We start from the raw sequence: 22,133 nt of genomic DNA on the forward strand, positions 1-22,133 counted from the left end.
AGGGAAAAGATCAGTATAGAAATATTTCCTCTGCCATATACGTGTCTTTCATTTGTCTTAGAGAGGGACAGAAAAGGCCTGGCTGGCTCAGTCAGTAGAGCATGTGACTCTTGATCTTGGAGCCGCGAGTTCGAGCCCCATGTTAGGTATAGAGATTACTTAATTAAAAAACATTTTTTTTTAAAGTGACTGAAAAACCAACTCCGCTATTTTTTCTGCAAGAGGCAGGTTTGTAAGGAGACAATTTACATCTCCCATTGCTAGAGCGCCCTCCAGTGCCTCTGTGTGAAAATAGCATTTGGCCCAGATTGTTTTTAATTTCTTAAACTTCTGTATTTGGCCAAAAATAAATACCATCCTTGATACGTATAGCAAGAAGGACATATCATCTTTCTCGCAAATGATACTGTGAGATTAAATAAGAAAACAAGGCAAGTGTGCTTTAAAATAAGCGTGCACTACTTGTAAAGCAGTACAACGGATACATGTGCAATGATACTTTTAAATGACCATATAAACTTTTAAAAGGTTCAATCACAGACCTGTACTCCTAAAACAAATAATACATTATATGTTAATTAACTGAATTTATTTTATTTTTTTTTTAAAAGATTTTATTTATTTACTTGACAGAGAGAGACACAGCGAGAGAGGGAACACAAGCAGGGGGAGTGGGAGAGGGAGAGGCAGGCTTCCTGCTGAGCAGGGAGCCCGATGTAGGACTCAATCCCAGGACCCTGGGATCATGACCTGAGCCGAAGGCAGACGCTTAATGACTGAGCCACCCAGGCGGCCCTAATTAATTGAATTTAAATAAAAAAAACACCTATAAAAAAACTTTTAAAAGGTTCATAGTCTCTTATTTTTTTTAATTCAAATTTTTAGCAATATAGAACTTTCAAACAGTGAACACAATCTACCACTAAACTGTGACCCTAATTTTATTGAAGGGGCAAGTAGGGCAATAAAGTAGAAAGTGTCTTCTAAAATTTCCAATATTTGGGGGCGCCTGGGTGGCTCAGTCAGTTAAGCGTCTGCCTTTGGCTCAGGTCATGATCCCAGGGTCCTGGAATCCAGCCCTGCATCGGGCTCCCTGCTCAGTGGGAAGCCTGCTTCTCCCTCTTCCTGTACCCCTCCTCCCTGCTCGTGTTCTCTCTCTCACTCTCTTTCTCAAATAAATAAATAAAATCTTTAAAACAAAATTTTTTAAAATAAAATAAAATTTCCAATATTTGCATGTTCTGAATATTCATATTTGAAAAGTGTCCAGCAAATACTTACAGAATACTATAGTCACTCAACCTTCTCAGCCAGAACACAGTAAAGGGAAACAGATAAGTAAGACTTGCCCACACTAGCATCCTATTAAAACAGAATTTTTACTTTCTCACAGAGACTGACTCTGAATCCTTTATTATGAAATCAGGCACCTCTGTCAATCTCAAAAGCCTAAGAGGAAGACATTACATATGGTGTAATTCAAAAGAGAACTTGCAGAAGAGGTAAAATTTCATAGCTCTTTACAGAAACACCTACAAGTGAGGTCAGTGTGACAGCCAACACCACAGAGAGAAAAGCCGCCCCTGACAGAGAGCCAGGCGATGGGGTTCTTTCTAGGCCTGACCAGCAAGACAGTCTGGGCTTACTTTACTGTGCTTTACTTTACTGGGCCTGCTGATGCCAAGGAAAATGGGCAGATGGGCCTCCAAAGGGCATATTGCAATCCAGGTATCTTTCGTCTTTCTGGAGGGTGATTTGAAAACAAGCATCAAAAGACTTAAAATGTCCATACTCTGACCCAGCAAGTTCACATACAAAAATTTACCTCCAAGTACATGAGTAAGAGTAACCACAGAGATTTGGCTATAGAGACATTTATCTCTGCATTTCCCAAGAGAGAAAACTTGGAAATAGTTTAAATGGATAACTGGAATTATATACACACAAATATATATACGATAAAGTCACAGAACAATAGTGAAAATCAATGCTCCAAGATTAGGTTAACATCCTAAAATTTAACCAAAATATAAAATCAAAGCAACTAAATAAAAAGCCACCTTAAAACTGACTTATAGGGGCACCTGGGTGGCTCAGTCGTTAAGCGTCTGCCTTCGGCTCAGGTCATGATCCCAGGGTCCTGGGATCGAGTCCCACATCGGGCTCCCTTCTCAGGGGGAAGCCTGCTTCTCCCTCTCCCACTCCCGCTCCTTGTGTTCCTGCTCTCGCTATCTCTGTCTCTGTCAAATAAATAAATAAAATCTTTAAAAAAAAAAAACTGGCTTATAGTGGGAAAAGGAAAGAAGGGAAGAGAGGAGGGAGGGAAGGTGGGGAAAAAGAAAGGAGAGAAAGGAAAGAAGGAGGGAGAGAAGGAGATAAAGAAGGAAAGAGTCTCAATTCTGGAGCCCATTTATTATCTACAGCATTCAAGTGTGTTATTTAATTGATAAGCCATAAAACACTCAAGTAACAACATGAAATAAATTAAACCTGTTTTAATTACAATGGATTTAAATTCATCCCCAGGTGGCCTATATGAAAACATAAGCATTATTTCCTTGATTTTTTTTATTAACTAATAAAATTCTAAACTTAACTCGGCTGAGCAATGTGTAGAGGAATAATGAAGCAAAATGTACCAATAGAACACAACTCCAGTTGCACTCAGGGGCAAGAAAGCATATTGTTTTTACAATTAACAACTCTTCCAATCTTAAGAATATTTATCAAACCTACCAATAACCACTCTCCAAGGAGCCCAGCTTTCTTCTCCCTCACTTCCTAAAATTTTAGCCACACGCATCTGTGGACTTCCTCACAGGGGAGTCACACATAAAAGAGCAGCTCCTAGGGAGCAGCCACCATAACATTCAGTTAAGGGAAACTGTGACCAAAGACTGTTCTTAGAAATTACATCAGTCAGACCCCAGCTGTTGTAAAGCCGTAACTGGAGAAAGTAAGAACCTCAGTGAAGTGCAGATGCTGAGCGGCGCCAGCCACTATGTGGATGCAATCTCACTGACCATGTATGACGTCCTCCACCAGGCTCACCCACAACCAAACACATATGTTCACTTTCTACATTTTCTACAAAGACTCCAGGCACAAACATTTAAGTAAAAATATAGCCAATTCACACTAACCATTCAAGAAAATAGAAGAGAACACCCTCCAATGAATTCTATGTGGCTATTATTATCCCCATACCAAACCCAGAACAAGACAGTACAAAAAAAAACTATAGGCTAATGTTCTTTATGAGCACAGATGCAAATAACTTTAATAAAATGTTAGCAGATTCAATTCAACAATATATAAAAATAATACATCATGAGGCACCTGGGTGGCTCAGTCAGTTAAGCATTTGACTTTCGCTGGGGTCATGATCTCAGTGTCTTGGGATGGAGCTAAGCTTCAGGATCCTCACTCAGTAGGAAATGTTTCTCCCTCCCCCTCTGCCCCTGCCATTGCTCAAACGCTCTCTCAAATAAATAAATAAAATCTTTAAAAAAAAGTCATACATCATGATCAAGTAGAGTTTATTCCAGGAACTCAAGGTTAGCTTAACTTTAAAAATCAATCTAGGGGCACCTGGATGGCTCATTTGGTTGAGCACCTGCCTTCAGCCCGGCTCATGGTCTCAGGGTCCTGGGATCGAGCCCCGTTGTCAGGCTCCCTGCTCAGCGGGGAGCCTGCTTCTCCCTCTCCCTCTGCTGCTCTTCCTGCTTGTGCTATCGCTCTTGCTCTTTCTCTCTCTCATAAATAAGTAAAATCTTAAAAAAAAAAAAATCAATCTAATTCATCATATTAACACATTAAAGAAGAAAAGCCACATGATCACCTCAATGGATACTGAAAAAACATTTTATACACTCAAATCCATTCTTTTTTTTTTAAGATTTTATTTTATTTTTTTAAAGATTTTATTTATTTATTTGACACTGAGAGAGCGAGAGAGGGAACACAAGCAGGGGGGGTGGGGGAGGGAGAAGCAGACTCCCCGTGGGAGCAGGGAGCCCAAAGCGGGGCTCAATCCCAGGACCCTGGCATCATGACCCGAGCCCAAGGCAGACGCCTAACGACTGAGCCACCCAGGCATCCCATATTTTATTTATTTATTTAATAAAGAGAGAGAGAACACAAGCAGGTGGACTGGCAGGCAGAGGGAGAGGGAGAAGCAGGCTCTCCGCTGAGCAGAGAGCCCAGTGTGGGGCTCAATCCCAGGATTCCAGGATCATGACCTGAGCAGGAGGCAGATGCTTAACCGACTGAGCCACCCAGGCGCCCCTCAAATCCATTCTTGGTCAAAATTCTAAGCAGGAGTGACTTCAGCAAAATTGCAGAGAAAGGACCTTCAAAAACCCAATCCTTCATAAAAGCAATGAGAATACTAGCAAAAATTGTCAAAATCAACTTTTTTAGAACTCTAGAAATTAACCAAAGGCTTGCAGCAATCTGGGAGCATTACTTCAAAAAACATGGACGAATCTCAGTAAGAACACAAACTATGTGGGGTTTTTTAACTTACCCGCTCCCTCTTCCCAGTTCAGAGGTAGCCCTGAAAACCAACAGCCACCATCATGGTCTAAAACCAGCTGCCTGGCAGCCACTGGAGGAGGCAAGGCAGGGTTGGAGCTCTTTCAAAGCACCATTTACAGAGAACTGACACTATTTGACCTATCTGGTAGTTCCCTGGAAAACCCCACATGCAAGGCTCACCCAGCTCAGAGCCTGAACAGTGGGCATAGCATTTTCCCTGAGGGTGTTTGTCAAATCAGAAGCAATTATTTAATATCACTGCTACCTGAAATGGCAGATAACAGGGCAAACAACAGGCTAACCAAAAGCTTAAAAGGAAAAGGTGGAGCCAAGAATATACAATGGAGAAGGAACAGTCTCTTCAACAAATAGTGTTGGAGAAACTGGGTAGCCATGTGCAGAAGAAAAAAACTAGACCACTATGTTACTCCATACACAAAAATTAACTCAAATGGATTAAAAATTTGAATATAAGACCGGAAACCATAAAATTCTTAGGAGAAAACATAGGTGGTAAAGTCTTTGACATCAGTCTTAGCAACGTCTTTGTGGATCAGACTTCAAAGGCAAGAAAAACAAAAGCAAAAATAAATAAATGGGACTTACATCAAAGTAAAAAGCTTCAGCACAGCAAAAGAAACCATCAGGAAAATGAAAAGGCAACCTACTGAATGGGAAAAAAAATATCTGCAAACCATATATCCAATAAGGGGTAAATATCCAAAATATATAAAAGGAATTAATCCAACTCAACAACAACAACAACAACAACAAAAAAACAACCTGATTAAGAAATGGGGAGAGAGGGCGCCTGGGGGGCTCAGTTGGTTAAGCAACTGCCTTCAGCTCAGGTCATGATCCTGGAGTCCTGGGATCGAGTCCCACATCAGGCTCTTGGCTCAGCGGGGAGCCTGCTTCTCCCTCTGACCCTCTCCCCTCTCCTGCTCTCTCTCTCACTCAAATAAATAAATAAAATCTTAAAAAAAAAAAAAAAAAGGAAACGGGTAGAGGATCTGAATAGCCATTTTCCAAAGAATATATCCAGATGGCCAATAGGCACATGAAAAGATGCTCAACATCACTAATTACTAGGGAAGTGCAACTCAAAACCAAAATGAGATCTCACCTAATACCTGTAAAAATGGCTATTATCAAAAAGACAAAAAATAACAAGTGTTGGAGAGGATGTAGAGAAAAGGGAACTCTCACACTGTTGGTGGGATTGTAAACAGGTGCAGCCACTGGAAAACGGTACGGAGATTCCTCAAAAAATTAAGAATAGAACTACCATATGACCCAGCTATTCTAATTCTGGGTATTTATCCACATAGGAAAACTTTAGTTAAAAAGATATATACACCCCTGTTTATTGTTATGTTCACTGCAGCATAGTTTACAATAGCCAAGATACAGAAATAAAATGTCCAGCAATAGATGGATAAAAGATGTGTCATATTTATACAATGAAGCCATACTCAGCCAAAGAAGAGAATGAAATCTTGCCATCTACAACAACATGGATGGATCTTAAGGGTATTATGTCAAGCAAAATAAGTCAGATGGATAAAGACAAATACCATAAGATCTTACTCATATGTGGAATCTAAAAAGCAAAAGAAATGAACAAACAAAACAAAAATAATCTCATACAGAGAACAGACTTGTGGTTATGGGTTAAGGGGGTGGGGGGATTGGCAAAATGGGTGAAGAGGGCAACTGTATGGTGATGGATGGTAACTAGACTTGTGGTGGTGATCGCCTTGTATGTAGTGTATGCAGATGTCGAGTTATAAAGCTGTACACCTGAAACTTATACATTTTTTTTTAAAAAAGGAAAAGATGGAAAATGAAATGTCCAAAGGCAGTTTTGAAAGAGTGACATATTCCTGGGATTCTAAAAGGCCACATACATGTGTAGTGGTATTGCTAGCAGACCCACCTTACAAGAAATCCTAAAGGAAGTTCTTCAGGCTGAAAGTAAGTGATCCCAGACAGTAATTCAAATTCACACACATATAAACACACACACAGAGTTAAGTAAGTAAGTATAAATGCATATTCTTGCTCCTTTCTTCTCTTATCTAATTTAAGAAGAAACTATATAAAAGAACATTATATAATTGTGTTGTTAGGTCTGTAACATAGAAATGTAATATATTTACCAATAACAACACAAAGCAGATGAGTGAGAGCAAAGATGTACTAAGCTAAAAAAAAAGGGCACCAGATGGTGACTCAAATCAACAAGAACAAATGAAGAGAACCAGAAATAGTAAATAAGAAGGTAACCATAACAAATACTATAAAGTGTGTATGTACTTGCATCTCCTTCTCTAAGTTTCTTTAAAAGACATAAAATTGGGGCACCTGGCTGGCTCAGTCGGTAGAACATACCACTCAGTCTCAGGGTCGTGAGTTCAAGCCCCACACTAGGTGTGGGGCCTACTTCAAAAATAAACAAATAAATAAAAATAAAAGACATAAAATTATATAAGTAAAACTACAACAACGTATATACTGGGTTTGTAACATATAAATATAATATGTTTAAGTATAATACCATTCAGCCAGGAGTCAGCTTGAGATTCTCTCCCTCTCCCTCTGCTCCTTCCCTGCATGCGCTTGCTCGCTCTCTCTCAAATAAATAAATAAATCTTAAAAAAGAAGAAGAAGAAAAGGTAAGGAAATAGAACTATATAAAAGGAACATTTCTCTATCTTCTGGAATAAGTTAGTATAAATCAAAAGTAGATTCTGGTAAGTTAAGATGGATATGGTAATAATACAATAGAATGTTATCGAACCATAAAAAGGAATGAAATTCTGATACATGCTACAATATGAATGATTCTTGAAAACATTATGCAAAGTGAAATAAGCCAGAAATAAAAGAACAAAAATTACATGATTTCACTTACATGAAATATCTAGAATAAGCAAATTCAGAGAGACAGAAAGTAGATTAGAGATTACCAGGTGCTGGGGAAGCAGTTATTGCTCAATGGGTACAGAGTTTCTGTTTGGAGTGATGAACAAAATTTGGAAACAGATAGTGGCAATGGTTGCACGACAGTGGGAATGTGATAATGCCACTAAATTGTACACTTAGAATGGTTAAAATAACAAAGTTTATGTTACATATATTTTATTTTACCACAATTCTATTTTAAAAATGTATATGATAAGCCCTAGGGTAACCACTAAAAAAACCCTTTAAAAATACAATTAAAAAAGTAAAAAAATAGTTAGAAATCATTAAAGAAATTTATTCACTTAATGCATAAGAAAGCAGTAAGGAAGGAAGAGAGGAACAAAAAAGACATGAGACATACAGAAACCAATACTCAGTAAACACACCACATAAAAGGAAAACTACAGACCAATATCTCTCATGAACATAGATGGAAAACCCTCAAGAAAATTTGAGCAAATCAAATCCAACAATGTATAAAAAGAATTATATACCACGACCAAGTAGGATTTATTCCAGGTATACGAGGCTGGTTTGACATTCAAAAATCAGTGAATGTAATCTGCCACATCAACAGGCTAAACAAGGAAAATCATATGATCATATCAATTGATGCAGAAAAAGAACTTGACAAAATCCAATATCCATTCATGACAAAAAACAAAAACAACTTAACAATGGATCATAGACCTAAGTAGAAAACATAACACTGTAGAACTTTTAGAAGGAAATACAGGAGAAAATCTATGTGACTTTGGATTTGGCAATGAATTCTTAAATATATCAGCAAAAGCGGGAGCGCCAGGGTGGCTCAGCTGGTTAAGCGTCCGACTCTTGGTTTTAGCTCAGGTATTGATCTCAGGGTCCTGAGATCTAGCCTGGCTTCAGGCTCTGTGCTCAGCGGGGAGCCTGCTTGAGGATCCTCTCCCTCTCCCCCTACCCTCTCTCAAAGTAAAATCTTAAAAAACAAACAAAAAACAAACAAAAAATGGTAAAAGCATGGTCCATGAAAGAAAAAAATCAATAAGCGTGGCTTCATTAACATAAAAAACTTCTGCTCTGTAAAAGATACTGTTAAGAGAATGAAGACTAGTCACAGACTGGGAGAAAATATTTGCGAAACATGTATCTTATAAAAGACTTATATCTAAAATATGCAGGGGCGCCTGGGTGGCTCAGTTGGTTAAGCAACTGCCTTCGGCTCAGGTCATGATCCTGGAGTCCCGGGATCGGGTCCCACATTGGGCTCCCTGCTCAGCGGGGAGTCTGCTTCTCCCTCTGATCCTCCCCCTCTCATGCTCTCTGTCTCCCATTCTCTCTCTCAGATAAATAAAAAAAAAAAAAAAAATCTTTAAAATATGCAAAAAATACTTAAAACTCAACAATAAGAAAACAATCCAAGGGGCGCCTGGCTCAGTCGTTAAGCGTCTGCCTTCGGCTCGTGTCACGATCCCAGGGACCTGGGATTGAGCCCTGCATTGGGCTCCCTGCTCGGCGGGAATCCTGCTTCTCCCTCTCCCACCCCCCTTGCTTGTGTTCCCTCTCTCGCTGTGTCTCTCTCTGTCAAATAAATAAATAAAATCTTTAAAAAAAAAGAAAACAATCCAAGAAATAGGCAGAAGATCTAAATAGCTCACCAAAGATACTCAACATCAGTTGACACCAGGGAATTTCAAGTTAAAACAAATTAACATTAAAACAACAACAGTGGGCGCCTGGGTGGCTCAGTTGGTTAAGCGACTGCCTTCGGCTCAGGTCATGATCCTGGAGTCCCGGGATCAAGTCCCGCATCGGGCTCCCTGCTCGGCAGGGAGTCTGCTTCTCCCTCTGACCCTCCCCCCTCTCATGTGCTCTCTCTCTCTCTCTCTCACTCTCTCAAATAAATGAATAAATAAAATCTTTAAAAAAAAAAAAAAAACAACAACAGATCCCACTACACACCTATTAGAATGACTAAACAAATTTTTTTTACTGATAATACTAAATGCTAGCAAGGATGCGACAGCAACAGGAATTTTCATTGATGATGGGAATGCAAAATGGCATAGCACTTTGGAACATAGTTTGGTAGTATTTTACAAAACCCAATTTATACTTTTACCACACAATCATACTCCTAGGTATTTACCCAATTAATCTGAAAACTTATGCACACAGAAAACCTGCACAAGAATGTTTAGAGCAGCTTTATTAAACCTTAATAGAAGCAACTAAAATGTCCTTCAGTAGGTGAACAGATAAACAGATTAACTATGAAACATCTCTAAAATGGAATATTCAGCAACAAAAGAAAATGAGTTAAGAAGCCATGAAAAAAACACAGAGGAACCTTAATGCACATTGCTAAGTGAAGGAAGACTGTCTAAAGGACTATATGACTATATATGACTCCAATTATATGGCATTCTGGAAAAGGCAAAACTTTAGAGACAGAAACATGATCAGTGCTTGCCAGGAGTTTGGGAGGAAGGAGGATGGATGAAGAGATGAAGCACAGGGGATTTTTAGGGAAATAAAATAATTCTGTATAATACTGTTATGGTAGATACATGATATTATGCATTTGTCAAAATCCATAGAATTTTATAGCAAAAAGAGTGAACCTTAATATATGCAATTTAAAAAATTCACCTGGGAGGTAGGGGAATCCCAGGAAAGAATGCAGACTGTGACAAGGGAATCTACTTGTATCACAGATGTATGAAACAACCTCACTGAAGGGGATGGGAGGAAAAAGCACCGACCTAAGTAACTAAGAAAATCTGTAGAGCCTATTAAAGGAAAAGGAACTGCACATAAGTACTGTACTTCGATAGTTTTTTCCCATGGAGTATGGTTTAACAATTCAAATACTGCTATATGTGTATGCTGAAATTGGATGGTGGATGGTGGGAGTCAGGTTTCTTTTCTTTTTTTGGTGGTGGTGCGGGGGAAGGCCAGGTTTCTAACTGTAGTAGTAAAAATTTATTAGTAAGCAAAGGGGAGGAGGCTAGAATGATCCATGTGGTAATGGATTACAATTGGAGGTAATTTGAACTCATGTTTAGCCTAATATAGACACAGTGGTTATATATAGAAATATTTAGGGGCACCTGACTGGCTCAGTCTATAGAGCATGTGACTCTTGATCTCAGGGCCATGAGTTCAAGCTCCACGTTGGGCCCAGAGCTTACCTAAATAATATATGTATTTTTAATATATGCATGGGTCACTATTCACACATATTTTTCTTTGCTCTGTCAGTGGAGAGGGCTTAAAAGACACTCCTACCAGTAGCACTCCTAGGAGTGGGGAGTTATGCTCCCCCAACTTGAGAGCCAGCTATTTACATAAATTGAGCAGTGGCTACAGAAAGCGGAAGGGCCGGAGACAGGATGGAAGGGGAAGCATCAGGGAGAGCATTACAACAGGGGAAAATATTGGAGACTCGGTAGACAAGTCAGGAATGGTCCCTGCCTACCAGCAATGGTGCTAATACTCTAAAAACAGAAGGATAACGCCGCCAGAAGCAGGCCCACTGGCCTGAAGCTTAAGTGCAACCCAACTGGGGTAGAAATTAAGGCATCTGTAAGCAGTTGCCATTTGGCAAGTTGATATTTGGCACCTTCACTGCTCCGATCTCCGTGTGTTCTGAAGGGGTGGAAACTCAGAGGATTTAACCCGGAGTCTAGGCTCCCCGAAGCACCCAGCATGAAAGCCCGCTGCCATGGCCTGAGTAGGACCTGTTAAGTGTGTGGAGAAATAACCAGTGTGCAATAAGGATGGCAAAGAGCACTGTGAGGTAAGTCCCAAGCGCCTTAGAAGTAGGTGACTGTACGTGGTCCCTGGCCATTATTAAACAGGCCCCAGACGCTGGCCTGCAAGAAAAGGGACCTTCTGGAAGGGTCCGCGTATACTGCCTCAGCAGCGTCTCTGGTTCCAGGGGTGATCCCCTGAGCCCAGGGCCATGTACCAGGCTCAGGTCTAGAAAAGGGGAAGGTAGGACGTACAAGACTGGGTAGGCCCAGTGCAGGACACACTGGTGAGGCGGGAAGCACGGTGCAAGCAAATGTGAGGAGTTCTGGACCAGTAGCCATAGACTTGGTCTCGGAACCAAACTCTGCCATTCTCTGCTTTGCGTCACTTAGCCTCCCTAAGCCTGTTTCCTCATCTTTATAAAGAAGTCTTCCGACTTCTTCACACGGTGGTCAGGGAATCAAATGAGATAACGTGTGTGCGTGTGGTTGGCCAACAGGCAACTGCTAGACCAGCGGTTCTCAAAGTGTGGTCCGCGGGCATCTGCGAGTTCCTGAGACCTTTCGAGACGGTCTGAGAGGTCTTCCCTTTTCCAACGAGCGTCTGCCGCAGCCCAGAATCGCTCTGTAAACTTCCTCCAAAACAGCTGATGAGACTCCAACTGTCCTTTATTAAACCAAAGAGATTTTCAAAAATTTAAAACCACGCCCCTCTTTCACTGCATGTGTTAAAATGTTACGGGTTTGTCATTTGTAAGTGAGTATTTTTTAAAAATTCTGTTCTAAGGGCGCCCGGGTGGCTCAGTTGGTTAGGAGACTGCCTTCGGCTCAGGTCAGGATCCCGGAGTCGCGGGATCGAGCCCCGCGTGGGGCTCCCTGCTCGGCGGGAAGCCTGCTTCTCCCCCGACCCTCTTCCCTCTCCTGCTGTTTCTCATTCTCTCTCAAATAAATAAATAAATAAATAAAATCTTTTTTAAAAATCCTGTTTTAATTCCTCACACCGTAAAGATTAAAAGATACCAGAAAAACTCTAAGGGGTCCTCAATAATCTTTCGGCGGGTAAAGGGGTCCTGAGAGCAGTGCGGGAGCCGCTGCGCAGAAGCACCGGGTGGAGGGTGTTCTCGCTCAGCGGGCGAGCCGCCGCTCACAGGCGGACTCCAGGACCCTTCCATACAACAGCCGTTCGTTCGCGGCTTCCACTTGTGGGAGAGACTCGTCGTGTGCTCTGGGGCTGCTAATCCGAACGTTTGTACCCATTTCCCGGGCCCAAGCAAGGACCCTCCCACAGGGAGGCACGCGCAGGAGAGGCGACCGTCGCGGGGCGTCGGCGACCTTGGCAGAGGTCGAGCCGGCGCACGGGAGGCGCGCGGTGCTCCCGGCCGGCGTGGGGGTGGTTCCCGGCAGGGACTGGGGAGGCCGGGCCGGGTGGCGGGGGACTTAGGGACCTGCACTCACAGCCTCGGCAGCACCGCCGCCGCCGTTCCATGGAGCGCTCTCCACAGCGGACGCAACGCCATCTTCCTGACGCGCGCGCCCCGCCTCAGTCCTGTCCTTCCTCATTTCGCCACGCCCCCATGGCCCCGCCCCCAGGTGGGCCCGCCCCCCGCAATCCCACCGCGCCACGCCTCCTCCCCGAAAGCCACGCCCCCTGCCTGACGCACCTGTTCCCACCCCGAGCCCGGGGTGTCCCTGCTGCCAGAAACTTCTCCGCTGTCGTGGCAGGCAGAGTAAGGGCTCCGAGTGGTTGGCCACTTCTTGAGCGGTTTTTCTGGTGACTGAATCCAGTTTTCTCCGTGCCTCTGGGTTTTTTAAGGCGACGTTGAGAGACTGCGTTTTCCCAACCAGAACAGGCCAATTTTTCTAGGGATTAGTTGCTTTTGTTGTTAAAAGTACTACCTAACAAATTTGTGAGCCTCACCGTTTGCACGCCTTAACAGTTAATCCATTATGGGACGTATATTCCTGTAATAGGATCAGAACAGCTGTGGGCAACTTTCTGGGCCAGAGAAATGCTTGCTGAAGACTCGGTCAGCAAACACAACACTTCATTCTAACTCCTTCCTGTCAGTTTTTCAGCAAATACAACTCCTGCCGCTTCACAGTCGGGGGACTGCTAAGGTATTAAAACAGACTTTACTAGCTGTGTGACTTTGGTTAAGTTACTTAAGCTCTCCGTGCCTCAGTTTCCTCCTCTATAAGATGGGAGTATTAACAGTACGCACCTCATAGGTCTAAGGATATCTTGAGTTAATTTATATAAAGAGCTTAAAACCTTGCTGGCCCAGAGCAAGTGCCCAGTAGCGTTAATTCTCATTATTATCATCATGTCAATTCCCTTCTTGAAACTCTTTGGTGGCTTCCAACGGGAAGCATTTAGAATAAAACCGAAGTTCTTCACCACAAACCTGAAGGCTTTAGAGGATCTGGCCCCTGCCTGTCTCTCCACCTTATTTCAGCCCCACATTCTTCCTTCCACTTTTTTTTTTTTTTTAAGATTTTATTTATTCATTTGAGACACAAAGATACAGAGAGAGGGAGAGCACAAGCAGGGGGAGTGGCAGAGGGAGAAGCAGGCTCCGCGCTGAGCCAGGAGCCCAACGTGGGGCTCGATCCCAGGACCCTGGGATCACGACCTGAGCCAAAGGCAGACGCTCAACCATCTGAGCCACCCAGGCGCCCCTCTTTCCACTTCTTTTAAGTTCATTAAGCCATCTCCCACTTCAGGGCCTCCTCCCATGCTGCTCCCATCCCCAGAACCCCAGCTACACCTTCTCATCCTCCAGGATATTTAGACTACCTGCCACCTGCTCCGAGAGGGTTGCGCTGATGACCCAGAGTGTCCTCCCAATCTATTTTACTGCCACAGCAGCCTGATAGTCTCCATCACAGCCCTCAGCACAGTATTTGGGGGTTTGTGAACTCACTTTCTTATTGTTGCCTTTTCCTCAGTGGTTCTCAAGATGGGAGGGAACTGCTGCCCACTGATCAAAGGGGTGGGCTTAAGGGGGCAGGACTAGGGTTGTGTGGGCAATCCCACTCCTAGAAAGGGGGACAGTGCTCTGGTTTAAAAAACACCATCTATAGGAATAGACTGTGAGCTCTTTGAAAACAGGGACCTGGTGTATCTTGTCAGTGCTCTGTGCCCCCAGCACCTGGGTGAGTGACTTGTAACCAGTAAGTATTTAATAACTATAAAATGAAAATGTTCCACAAGCCTCATTATAACTCCAAGAACTGCCATATGAGTAGTTATCTTTATTAAAAATGCCCTGGACCTTATGCCTTTTTAGGTAAAGTAGGACCTCCAGTGACTCATTTGCTGATTCAATTTCTTTCAGATTCTGCTTGAAGAAATTGTAGCTATGCCCATTCTCACCAGGACATCTGTGGTTTTGTTGAGCTTCTTCATGAGATTACTAACTCATAGGTTTTAAGAATTGTTTCCTAATTTTTGTATATTTTAAAATAAAGCTTTATTAACTTCCCATATTTCCGGATATAATAGAGAAAGGAATCCAGAGTTCCTCCTTTGAGGCTAGTCAAATCTGGTTTTATTCACAGCCTCCAAAACTAAAATAAAAATACATGTTTGCCCCCAAGGACATTTTAAAAATATGAAATTTAGCAGAGACTCATTATCCTGTTGAATTAGGCAATCTGGTAGGGTAAAAACCTTGCAGAGGTCTGAGAAAGAAGGATAGGAGCCAGAAACATTACCTCTGGGGCATAATAAGCTCAGGAGTGGCAATGCTGGGCACTAGAATAATAAACCAACACTGATAATTATTGAAGCTGGGTGTCTGGTACACAGGGTGGGAGTGGGGTTGATTACATGTTTCTCACCTCTGTGTATGTTGGAAAATATTCTTAACAAAAAATTAAAATAAAAATCAATTCAACTAATGCTTAGCATAGAAAGAGCCAACGGCAGATTTACCCAAAGCCAAAGGAGGTTAAGCCTCAGGGCCCCTGACTTGAATAGGCCCCTTATAGGTCCCCACCCACCCCAGTGTGTTCACGGGTCATTTTTCTTTGTAAAATGTATGAAAGTGAGATATTTTCACTACCATTGGTCTAGGTGCTTTCCCTGTGTATTCCAACTTACCCTCCCTCAAGCTTCTTTTGTGTTGGGTGGTGTTGGGGTAGCTGCGGCAGTTTTAAAAAATTTTATTCATTTATTTAAGTAATCTCTGCACCCAAAATGGGGCTTGACCTCATGACCCTGAGGTCAAGTGTCACATGCTCTACTGACTGAGCCAGCCAGGCACCCCTTTGGCTGCAGCATTTTGAGGGTCCAGTTAAGCGGAAGTTGAGCTGGGATATATTTGGCTTAGATTTAGTAGAATGTGTTTATGCAGACATGCAAGGCCAGAGGTCATGTCCCAATAAAAATATGCTCGTAAGGCACCTGGCCCAGAAGCATGTGGGTGATAGAGGAGAAAGTTTGAAATATATGAAGCCAGAGACCATCTGTGGCCATCAGATATGTAAAAGCACAAAGAGAATGTTTAGTTCTTATCCATATCTGGTCAACAGGGAAACTCCTGTCTGGAATAAACTCTAATGGCATTGTAGGGGCTTTCACACTGTTGGCCCCGCTCAGCTGGAAGCACTTCTCCCAGAAATTGCTTTGCCTGTGTATTTCCAGGTTGAGATTGTTCAGAAGAGACATCTGCATGAGCTCTGGAAGGTGGAAGTGAAGCAGCAGGTCAGCGTGGGGTACCAGGCACTGTGACCATAGATGCATATGCCTATAGATCTGTGCGTCATCCTGTTGATACGGGGCTCTCAGTGTTAACGTCCTCCCTTTTGAGGTTGTTTACAGATCTCATTACTTTACATTCATATCCACCTAATTTTTTCAACTCAAACAAATTTAAACATTTATAAATGATTCCTGACCTCAAGAAGCTAACTGAATAAAATTCAGAAACATGCTAAACATGGATGAACCTTGAGGACCTCATGCTAAATGAAATAAGCCACACGCACATGCACACACATACACATACAAATACTGTATGAGTCCACTTCTAGGAGTTTCCTAGAGTAATCAAATTCATAGAGACAGAGAATGAGAGTTGCCAGGGGCTGAGAGGAAGTGGGGGTGGGGAATTACTGTTTAATGGGCACAGAATTTCCGTTCTACAAGATGAAAAAAATTCTGGAGATGGATAGTGGTGATGGTTGCACAGCAATGTGAATATACCTCAGGACCCACCTATTTTTCCCATTCACCTGTCTGCCTCTTTCACTAGGCTAAATAGCTTCTTTTGTTTGTTTGTTTAAGATTTTATTTATTTATTTATTTGAGAGAGTGAGAGAGAGCACACGAGCAGAGGCAGATTCTGAGCAGGCTGAGCAGGGAGCCTGATACTTACACTACTGAACTGTACATTTAAAATGGTTAAAAATGATAAATTTTGTTATGTATATTTTACCACAATAAAAAAAAAATTTATTTTTTTTTTTAGAGAGAGAGAGAGAGCTCACTCATGGGGGGGGGTGGCAGCAGGTGGGGAGGGGAGGGTCAGAGAGAGAATCTTAAGCAGATTCCACACCCAGTGCAGGGCTCGAAGCAGGGCTCAACCTCACAACCCTATAACCTGAGCCAAAATCAGGAGTTGGACACTTAACCAATGGAGCCACCCAGACACCCCAAGAAAAAAAGACTTTAAAAAGAATCTATTTAGGGGCGCCTGGGCGGCTCAGTCGGTTAAGCGTCTGCCTTCGGCTTGGGTCATGATCTCAGGGTCTTGGGATCAAGCCCCGCATCAGGCTCCCTGCTCAGCCTGCTCAGAATCTGCCTCTGCTCGTGTGCTCTCTCTCACTCTCTCAAATAAATAAATAAATAAAATCTTAAACAAACAAACAAAAGAAGCTATTTAGCCTAGTGAAAGAGGCAGACAGGTGAATGGGAAAAATAGGTGGGTCCTGAGGTCTGCTGGTGATACGGGGAAAAGTATACAGAAACAGAAAGAACAGAAAGAATCCTGGAATTCCCTCTGCTTGAGAGGGGCGGGACAAGCAGGGGACTTTGCAGAGAAGGGGATAGCCAGCTGGGACTCGCTAGCGAATCTAAACAGACATGTTAGTGTGAATGCCCCAGTCTCAACCAACGTTGCCCTAAAAAATACAGGTCTCCTGAATAGAAGTGCATTACATTGTTACCACTTGGTCTTACAATTGTCATGAAACTCAAATAACTCTTCCTGTTAATCTAAGAAATATTGGACTTTTGTATTGGCTCAACTACGCCTTTGGCAAATAGTCACACCCCAGGAGATACTGGATGAAAATATCTAATCAACCCATGATTTACTGTAACCATTTAAAGCTTAAATAACCATTTGAAGCAGTAACGATTAGGAAAATGAAGCTACATTATTCTTTTGTTATAAACACCAAAGGCTCTTTATTATAATCCACTTTTCCCTTCCTTTGGTGTCTGGCCGATGTAGGTTATTTTCACCAATGTTGAGTCTCAAAGGCTGAAGGGCAGTGTCACTGTTTTAAGACTTCAGAATGCCGCACTTAGAAAGAGACGTATTAGAAGTTCTGTGGAATGATTTTTCAACAGTGGCATAGATAGAACTACACTCTGAGATCATCCATCCCTCCTGCTGCTTGGATACAAAACCCTCCCAGCCTCACCTCCTGGCAGGCACTGCCTTTGATAAGGTGATGACTATGTCTGGCTTTCTTGGGGAGAGAGGAGGAGACTCTCAAATTTAGGCCAAATGCAGAATAACTAACGACCACATTGTGGACCTTCTGAGCCGTAGCTTTCTCTTTAGGAACTGAGGAAGTTAAACTAGCTGACCTCTAAAAATTCCCGTCTGGCTCCCAAACTCTGATTGTATAACGGAGATCCTTTACCAGTCTCAGCCGCCAAAAGTGTGCTGCAGCGCCCCCTAGTGTCCGCAGGCAGAGGGTTTCCCCCCACGCCCACTGGCCGCTCTCCGGTCCCTTCCCTGATCCACTCTTCCTTTCTTCCATAGAACTTACCGTTTCTAAATTACTGAATCTGATGGTGTCTTTGTTGAATGTAAGCCCCATAAGGGCAGGGATTTTTTTCCCCTGTTTTGTTTACTGATGTATCCTGGCACACACCAGATATTTAAAACTCATTTGCTAAACTCAAAGTGTTGAATCTTGAGGCATCCTCTGCCAAAATTATTCTTTACATAATTCCCTGTTACTTTAATTCACTTTGTATGTTATTATCTTGCTCCTCAGTTGCTTTTTTTAATATAATTTTTAAAAATGTTTTAAAGAGATTTTATTTATTTATTTGACAGAGAGAGAGAGAGCAAGCAGCAGAGGGAAAGGGAGAAGCAGACTCCCCGCTGAGCAGGGAGCCCGATGCGGGACTTGATCCCAGGACCCCGGGATCATGACCTGAGCCAAAGGCAGGCGCTTAACTGACGGAGCCACCCAGGTGCCCTGTTTCTTTTTTGTTTGTTTGTTTAAGATTTTATTATTTTTAAGTAATCTCCACTCCCAATGTGGGGCTCAAACTGACAACCCCGAGGTCAAGAGTCGCATGCTCCACCAACTGAGCCAGCCAGGTTGTTTGTTTTTTTTCTTTTTTAAAGATTTATTTATTTGTTTGTTTATTTATTTATTTATTTATTTTAGAAAGAAAGAGGGCAAGCACGACTGGGAGAGGCAGAGGGAGAGGGAGAGAGAATCTCAAGCAGACTGTGCTCTGAGCTTGGAACCCCACACAGGGCTCGATCTCACGACCCTGAGATCATGACCTGAGCTGAAACCAAGAGTCGGATGCTTAACAATTTTGCCACCCAGGCTGTTTCTTAATTGCCTATATGGTAGAAAAATGGCCCCTGAAACTTGTCCACAAGCTAATCCCCAGAACCTCTGAATATGTTACTTTGCAGGTGATGACATTAAGGATCCTGAGGTGGGGAGATTATCCTGGATTATCTGGGTGAGCCCAATGGAATCACTAGTCCTTCAGAGAAGGAGGCAAGGGGGTCAGAGTCCGAACAACAAGATATGACATGAAATCAAGGCTAGAGTGAGGAGTGCCCCAGCCAAGGCATGCAGACGGTTCCAGAAGCTGGAAAAAGCGAGGAAATGGCTCCCCCCTGCAGCCTCCAGAGGAAATGCAGTCTTGCATGCACCTTGATTTTATCCCCACAAGAGCTCCTTCAGACTTCTGACCTCCACAACTGCAAGATAGTAAAGCTGTGTTGTTGTAAGCCACCAAAGTTATGGTAACTTCTCACAGCAGCAATAAGAAACTACTCACTAGTAAAAGAAACCTTCCCAAGAGCACCTCTGCATACAAACTGATTCTCAGAGAGTGCCTTTAAAGTCATTTGTAAATCCAAAGTGACACCGTATTGTTCAAAAGACCAGAGACATTTCATTCAGTTTCGAACAGGGTCAGCAAGTTTAGGCTGTGGCCCAGAGCCTCCTTCAGCGTGAAAGTTTCTAAAGTCAGCAGCTTCGGTAATGTTTCAAGACAGAATTGGAGCCTTTCCTCTATATGTCATTAAAAAAAAGACTCTTCACCCCTGAACCCATTAAATAGAGACACAGAGCACTTATCACTACCTCATATTATGTTATACATTGATTTGCTTATTGCTTGCCATTACTGTTATTTTATTTGTTCACAGTACGTTACTTACCATTAGGATGGAAGCCCCATGAGGGTGGGAACTGAGTTTACCTTGTCTGCTACTGTATTTTCAATGCCTAAAATGATACCTAAGGGGCGCCTGGGTGGCTCAGTCGTTAAGCATCTGCCTTCGGCTCAGGTCATGATCCCAGGGTCCTGGGATCCAGCCCCGCATCGGGCTCCCTGCTCGGCGGGAAGCCTGCTTCTCCCTCTCCCCCTCCCCCTGCTTGTGTTCCCTCTCTCGCTGTCTCTCTCTGTCAAATAAATAAATAAAATCTTTAAAAAAATAAAATAAAATAAAATAAAACGATACCTAAGACACAGTAGATGCTAAATAAATATTTGTGGAATCTGCTTGAGGTTCCATCTCTCTCCCTCTGCCCCTCCCCCACTCTCTTTTTCTCTCCCTCATTCTCTTTCTTAAATAAATAAATAAAATCTTTAAAAAAAAAATTTTTTTTGAGGGTCACCTGGCTGGTTCAGTTGGTAGAGCATGCGATTCTGGATCTCAGGGTCCTGATTTCAGAGCTTGCTTTCTTTCTTTTTTAAGATTTTTTTATTTATTTATTTGAGAGAGAGAGCGAGTAGGAGGGAGAGGAAGAGAAAATCTGAGGCAGACTCCGCGTTGAGTGCAGAGCCTGACTCAGAGCTCAATCCCATGACCCTGAGATCATGACCTGAGCTGAAACCAAGAGTCCCAGGCTTAACTGACTTCGACACTCAGGCGCCCCTAGCAGGCGTAGAGCCTTCTTAAAAAAAATGGTTAAAATTTTTTTGTAATCATGTGTATGTATTACTTATTCAAAACACAAAATTTGAATCATATGAACAATACGGTGAAAAGAAGAAACAAGAAACCACAGTCTAGGGGCACCTGGGTGGTGCAGTGATTGGACTCTTGGTTTCAGCTCAGGTCGTAATATCAGGGTCATGAGAGTGAGATCTGCTGAGCGAGGAGCCCGGTTAGGACTTTCCCTCTCTCTCTGCCCCTCCCTCCCTCCCTCACACACACACACACACACACACACACACACATACACTCTCTCTCTCTAATAAATCAATCTTTAAAAAAAAAGGAAACAAAGAAACCACAGTCTGACCTTCATGAAGCTGTGGATCCCTAACTGGGCCTGGCACCCTGCACCATCTTGGTGTGTGAAGAGTGGGATACTGTAGACACTTTGGCATGCCCATGGCCACTGAATTCTCTGTTTCATATCCCATATTGCATTAAAAACTCCCCAAGTCCCAGCTGCTGTGCAGAGTGAGGGCCTCGCAACTTGCACAGGTGACAATCTTTGCAGGCTCTGTGGACTCGTGATGTTGAACCATATAATGAAGGCTGGTTGGCTAAGACCCTCTGGGTTTTGTGGAATAATCTTTAATGCACCAGACAAGAAGATTGTTAACCAGCCTTATTACTGACAATTTCCTATTACCATGGTAGGCCAGGCAGATGATTTGAAGGATTATCCGGGTGCTGACAAATCCCCTGGGCCCTGACAATCTCATTGACAAAAGAATCAAATCTGTTTATTGCTGATAATAGATGCCATGCCCTCAGGTTTAGTTGTAGGTAACATGTGCATCGCTTTTCATTTTTTCTTTTAGCAATAGGAGCCAAACTTGGATTCATCCTGATAAACTAGGCATTTGGGACTTTATATGATCTAATTGCTCTGAGCTGTTCCTTAATCCCCATTTGCTAAACCTCTGCACCCCTGCCCACAATGGTAAAACTGGCCTTGATCCAGGATGGCAAAATGGTCCATCTAACAAACTGAACCATTTGTTCATAATTGCTCATGTGGCTAAGGTTCCCTAGTCACTCTTCTTGTTTTTATTTGTTGTTCTAAGACTTAGAACAAAAGGACAAAGCAAATCTTGAACTTGTTGCAGTGATAAGCACAAATCCCTGAATGCGAAGCCCATTGCTTCATTCCCGGCTCCCGCTCAGGTAGCTAACACTCAGCAGGTTCTGAAAACCAGTTGTGGGATTGCCTTGTTCATCAACTATCATAATGTCAGTCCTCAGATATCTAAATTTCAACAGGCTACATTTGGAAACACAAAGAGAGATTAATTTTAATCACATCTATAATTCCTTTTGATTTATAAGAAGTAAAATGCCATCTGCCAAGTTCTAAACCTATGCATATGGTTAGTATTTAATCTTACCCATAATATCACAATGAACGTGATTATTTTTTAAAATATTGCTGCACGAGAAACATTTCTAA

At 42.5% G+C, this 22,133-nt stretch overlaps 1 protein-coding gene across 5 annotated transcripts in view; it reads right to left on the bottom strand.

The window, feature by feature from the left end:
- Nucleotides 1–12,811, bottom strand: part of CLYBL (citramalyl-CoA lyase) — a 250,806-nt gene extending 237,995 nt beyond the window's left edge. For 4 of the 5 annotated variants that reach the window (XM_078070130.1, XM_078070131.1, XM_078070135.1 and 1 more), the window contains exon 1: nucleotides 12,699–12,811. In XM_078070130.1, the coding sequence (XP_077926256.1) occupies nucleotides 12,699–12,760 (62 nt within the window). In that variant the 5' untranslated portion in view covers nucleotides 12,761–12,811. Of the gene's footprint in view, nucleotides 1–12,688 lie in introns of all 5 variants that reach the window. The other variant, XM_078070133.1, reaches the window with a different exon arrangement.
- Between the last annotated feature and the right edge of the window lie 9,322 nt (nucleotides 12,812–22,133).

This window comes from Halichoerus grypus, chromosome 4 (genome assembly GCF_964656455.1).
Source record: "Halichoerus grypus chromosome 4, mHalGry1.hap1.1, whole genome shotgun sequence".
NCBI classification, from domain to species: Eukaryota; Metazoa; Chordata; class Mammalia; order Carnivora; family Phocidae; genus Halichoerus; species Halichoerus grypus.